Here is a 5,960-nt window from a genome sequence, read left to right on the forward strand (position 1 = left end):
CCCACCCCCAGACACAAAGAACCACCAACGCACCGACAGCTTTTCTCTTTAAACATTTGCTGATGAGCTGACTCCAGCTTGGAGTCCTGTTGATATCAGCTTCATCCTCACTATATAGAAAAAGGCTGCAATCAGCAAAATAATGATCACAGACCTGCAGCAGTAACATCAATAGTAATGAAATCCTTTGAATGCATTATGGTTGAGCACTTGTGAAGTGAAGTACAATTTGAATATAATTACTTTAACTCACTTGATTTTAAAGCATTTAGAAAACCCCTCAGCTTATGCACGATTGTTATTTATGGTCTAAGATCAGCGTTTAATACCACAAACACTTATACACTGTTAAATAACATGAAAGTGGATCCCTATATAATCAGATGGTTGTTTGGCTATTTTCATTTAAAAAAACAACAGGAAGTGAAAGTCAGTTCTGCTTGTTCACACATACAATTTATAAGAACAAGAGTCTCACAGGGCTGTGTGAGATCTCCTGTTCTTTTCATATTATATTAAAAAAAATTGTGGAAATCAGAAGTGATTGTGCAGTGGTATAAGAAACACACCGTGTTAAATATAAAGAAAAATAATCGTCATATTTATAACGATCTTTGATGAAAGATCTATTGGAGATCTCAGCCTGGTTTCAATGACTGGAGAGAAGTTTGAACAAGTGACAACATTTCAGTGTTTAGTCTTCCCTGCAGGAGTCAAATATTATCAGTACAATTGCTGAATCATTATGGGTGAAACTGTGGGTGAGTGTTTGCATTTTTGTTTGTTTTTTGCATGATGTGTTTCCCTAAGTTACTCTGAATGGAGACAATAAAAGTTTATCTAATGTGATGACAGAGATGTTGAGCTTTTTAGAGTTTCATTATGATGGAGAAAATATAAAATACTCATTTAATTAGAGAACAAAAACCAAGAATATTGTTTGAAGCCTTGGAGCCTAAAATCATCTGAAATTCTCAGTTTTGTTTGTTTTGCCACATAGAATTACTTCACATAGAGCAAAGCTGGGACAAATGTTCATGTGACGTCTAAATCATTCAGATCCAAGAAGTAAATGTATAATAACATACTCTGTACAGTGATGTTGACTGCACTGCTGAACTCTCCTGATCCAGACTCACACCAGTACACTGCAGTATCTGACTTTGATGTGTAGATGTCACATGTGGATCCAGTCATTCTCCTACAGTCAGAGAGTCGGCCGTCCTCAGAGAACTTCCTCACTCTCCACTCAGTGAAGTTTCCCTCACAGGTCAGGGAGACAGAGTCAGAGGTGAAGTGTTGCACTCTGTCAGGACTCACTGTGAGAGACGCTGCTGAATGAACATCTGGAAACAACATGCAGTGAAGAGACAAAGATCACAGATGTTAGGATTCAAAATATCACAAAGAAAAAAATAGTTCTTGCTAAACCCACCATAACTGCAAATAAATCTATGAATGAGATTTGTTAATACAGATTTAAATGTTGTGACTCCTGCAGCTGGAAAGATTTCACTGAACCATCTGGGTCTCTCAGTAATAATCTCACAGCATCATTAGAAGCAACATTAGAAGTTTCTGTAAACCTGCTTTCCTACAGTTTGTCCACAGCGTGCATGTTTGTTGTTGCACAAGCAAATATCTTCACCATCAGTCATGTAATAAGATGTCTGACATTTGTGACCTTATTACAAACAGTCAGATCATTATCAGACAGTTTAACATCAGCAGATCTTAAATGTTTGTTCTCTTTGCTTCTACAACTCATGACAGCACTTTACAGGCATCATGTCTGATATCTTTTTTCATAGCAATAGAAGAAGAAGCTGGGAAGGAGCTGCTTGAGACCACGAGATCATCTGTGTACATAATGTGCTTCACAGGAGTGCTGCCAGCTTTACAGACTTTCTAATCATCAACATGAAGATTAAAAAGACCTGGAGACAAAATTCATCCTTGTTTAACTCTGTGAGAAACAAACAAGGAAGAATTTGAACAACAACAGAAGTGTCAGACTGAAGCTCAGTTTACTTGAATGTAGTGAGAAAGGATGAGATTCAATTTAATCCTTCTTGAGGAAACTTAAGTATAATCATTTAATGCAATTTAATTGTAATTGGACATCAGATTTCAATGTCAGCATGCCGCTGCAAGAAAATAATGGTGAATTAAAGTGATGACATAATTTATTAGAGAGAAACAAACTGACCTGCAGACCAGACAAACTTTGGTTGACTGTGATCAGTGTGATACTCTGGGTCTCCTCTTCCAGCTCTGCACACATATCCTGCTGTGTGTGTCTGTCCATGAATGATGTAGGAGTCCTGTGCAGTCCCACTGCCATCAGGTAGCAGCTCATAACTGGAGGATTTCTCTGATAGATCAGGAACAGCTTTATACCAGTAGAAGCTCCATCCTGCAGACGGATGTTCAACCTCACAGTTCAGAGTTACTGAGGCTCCAGGACTCAGCCATGATGGAGACACAGTGAGGACAGGACGGGGTTCATCTGTTCAACAAAGATTTTCTCTCAGTGAACATGTAGTACAGTCTCTGAACAGTGAGCTCAGTTTATACAAAGAATAATAATCTCAGTCTATATGAACAGAAACACATTTTACAAAGTGTTCAAACAGCTTAAAGCAAACATGACTTACTGTCAGAAACTGTCAGTGTGACTGAATCACTCCACTCTGTTGTTTCATGCTGTGAACTTTTCATTCTGCCCTTACAGCGATAGTTTCCACTGTTCAATGATGAAGCATAAATAATCCTGTATTCATTTAGATTTGGAGGTTTTCTGATGCTGTTTGCTTCCCACTCATAATCCCACTCAGTGTCTCCTCCATGGATCTCACATCTGACAGTGATCGTCTCTCCTCTGTATATCTCAGACCAGTTTGGATGCAGAGTCACAACAGGCCTGTTTGAGACTGTTATGTTCAAGAAAGTACAATAAAAACACATGAATGACAAAAGGTTCAAATACCATCAGATGTAGTGCTTTGTGGTAAGTTCAAGTTTGAACTCACCAGTTGTGTCAATCCAAACTGACTCACTGTCCTCTGTGTAGTAAACTGGTTCTCCTCTTCCTCCTCTGCAGCTGTAGAGTCCTCCCTCTGAGACACTGATTTGTCCATTTGTCACAGGTTGATAAGATTTCCCATCTCTGTACCAGTAGTATTTCCATCCAGATGATGATGATGATGATGATGATGATGATGATGGGCTCACAGAGCAGGTCAGGGTCACACTGCCCCCTACTGGAACAGCTGTCCTATCAGCTCTCAGTTCAGCCTTTGGTTTGGCTGCAGTTCAGTTTAGAAGAAGAACATAAAAGTAAAAATGACTGAATCAGAACAATTTAAAGATGGAAACATGAGAATGATCAAATATCACAAAACTTTATTAGTGAAGCTATAACAAAGTGTGTGACACAAAATACTCTGAAATACTGTTTTGATCTGCACAGCAAAGTTTTTTTTAAATTTACTTCAGTGTATTTAAAATTAATTAATAAATGCATAGTTCATTTATTCTCATTAATTTGAAGCATGACTTAGTTAATTCATCTGTAATGAGAAAGTAACCCAGGTTAATATGATCTGATTGTACTTAGCATGCTATGTCCTTGTGTTCTTTACTAAATCTGCTGTTGAAGCCTCTGATAGCTAAGATGAGACCTAGTAAGTGTGTTTTATATTCTTTTGCTGTGGAAGCTGACATTTTCTGTCGATGTGCACAGATGTGTCAGAATGGGTTTTAAAAGACACATCGATGGTTTGGAGGAAGTAATTACTGAAGCTAACTCAGAAAGATCAATTAGAGAAAAAACTCTAAATAAATATCAATGGTACTGAAAGTAGCTGCACATAATGTTTTGTCTGTGAGATGATTATGAGTAATTTCTATACTCATTAAATATCATTAGCCTAAAGTAATAACATACCAGCACAGACCAGCGTCAAACAAAATGAGGCCATATTGTCGTCTGCAGTTCAGAGTTCATGAAATGACCTGTATTTGTACAGCGCTTTACTAGACCCCAAGGACCCCAAAGCGCATTACACATTCAGTCATCCACCCATCCACACACACATTCACACACTGGTAATGGCAAGCTACATTGTAGCCACAGTCACCCTGGGGCGCACTGACAGAGGTGAGGTTCATTAAGTGAAAAAGATCCAGTGTGTGTTTGTCACCAGACTCTTTAACTAAAACCTGAAACCTCTAAGATCATTTCAACAATAGACAACATGCTAAAAACAACTGAAGTAACTGCATCATATGTTGGTGCAACAGGGAGTAATAAAAATAAAAATAACACAAATACAGAAGTGAAAATATTGGATGTAACTGTTGTTCTTAGTGGATGTGGTGGAGCAGCTGAAGCAGGTTCAGCATTTGTTCTGCACTTCATGTATTAGAGCTGCACAGCAGAGAAGTTACTCTGATATGTTTTGTTCTCTTCACTGTGAATAAAAAGATGCTTTTCAAAATATGTTACTGAGCAGCACAAATGAAACAGCTACAAAGCTGCAAGAACAACAGATTCTTACTAATTGATAAAGCAGATCTCCAACTTACATGATACAGTCAGTGTGATGGTATCACTCCACTCTGTTAACATATAGGTCCTTGTGCCCCGGCAGCTGTATCCTCCACTGTCAGACTCAGCAGCGCTGCTGATTCTGTATTCATTGGATGTTGGAGGTGTGTTTACCTGGCCTTGTCTCCATTCATACGTCCACTGAGCTCCTTCACTTCCCTGAATCTCACATCTGACAGTGACTGTCTCACCGCTGTATATCTGAGTCCAGGGTGGTTGCAGGGTCACAGTGGGCTTACTGGGAACTGCTCACATAAGAATGATCCAGTTAGGAAAAGAGACACAGAATAACTCTGCTGTTTATAACATAAGAGTAGAGTCACTGCAAAACAGCTGATTCACAGACAAACAGTTTGAAGACTCAACATCAAAACAAAGTCACAATAAAACTATCTATAGCTTTCAAACTGTAACACAACACTTTTTGTAAAATGTATCAGTATTTACTTTGTACAGTTATCTTTTATTTATATTCCAAAAAGTTACTGATTTTTTTTAATGAGTTGTCTTAAGTCTGATTTACTTTCACAAAGATGCGATCTTTGAGGTGTATAAACAAATCAGTGTGGATAAACAAGAAAACACTTTAGATTAAATCTAGAAACAGGATGAGGAGAGACTTTTTTTAAATCCCAGGATTAGTTAGGCTCTTGAAGAAGTTACTCTGTCAAGGCCGATCCTTAATCTCACAATCTTAAAGTAGACACAACAAAACTGAAGTTCTTCTATTTTTCTATTTCCATCTCTCCAAGTAATCCTGCTGTCAGAAAGAGAAACAGAAGAACAGACTAGTCCCCAAAGACAGGATGTAACAGTAATGACAACTTTATACAAAACTTTTCAAACTCAAAATTTCACAACTCTTTATAGGAGCAAAAGAATAAACAAACAAAAGTGACAAATGTAGAAAACAGAAACACAGTTCAAAGAACATTAACATGTTGAGTAAAACTGGAGAATTCATCTCATGAAAATATTACTTAAACAAATTAAAAGGAAGTGACTGACTCCATGTCAGACTCCAGGCCATGAAGCACCTTAAAAGCAAATAATTAAATCCTGAAATCAGTTTGAAAACATGCTGGGAGCCAGTGTAACAGTGGGACAGGTGTAATCCCATGTGATGTGATGTGATGTGATGTGATGTGATGTGATGTGATGTGATGTGATGTGATGTGATGTGATGTGATGTGATGTGATGTGATGTGTCTGAGTTGGTCTGCATTCATTCATCTGATTGTTTGATGAGACTGTTTCAGTGATCTAGGTGTGAAAAATCAAAGCATGTAAAAATGGTTTCCTGTCTTTAAATGTTGTAAAATGATTCATAACTTATGTTGCAATTAAT

General features: G+C 37.8%; 1 protein-coding gene across 1 annotated transcript in view; it reads right to left on the bottom strand.

The window, feature by feature from the left end:
* Positions 1-936: 936 nt before the first annotated feature.
* The window catches only part of LOC121812577 (obscurin-like), a 31,063-nt gene continuing 26,039 nt past the window's right edge, over positions 937-5,960 (bottom strand). Inside the window, exons 4-8 of the mRNA XM_042215148.1 lie at positions 4,591-4,860; positions 3,033-3,308; positions 2,658-2,933; positions 2,210-2,509; positions 937-1,346 (exon numbers count right to left, since the gene is read on the bottom strand). Coding sequence (XP_042071082.1) covers positions 1,036-1,346; positions 2,210-2,509; positions 2,658-2,933; positions 3,033-3,308; positions 4,591-4,860 — 1,433 coding nt within the window. The 3' untranslated portion in view covers positions 937-1,035. The remainder of the gene's footprint in view (positions 1,347-2,209; positions 2,510-2,657; positions 2,934-3,032; positions 3,309-4,590; positions 4,861-5,960) is intronic.

The sequence above is a fragment of the Haplochromis burtoni genome, unplaced genomic scaffold (assembly GCF_018398535.1).
Source record: "Haplochromis burtoni strain Fernald_Lab_line unplaced genomic scaffold, NCSU_Asbu1 Contig_663, whole genome shotgun sequence".
Lineage (NCBI taxonomy): Eukaryota > Metazoa > Chordata > Actinopteri > Cichliformes > Cichlidae > Haplochromis > Haplochromis burtoni.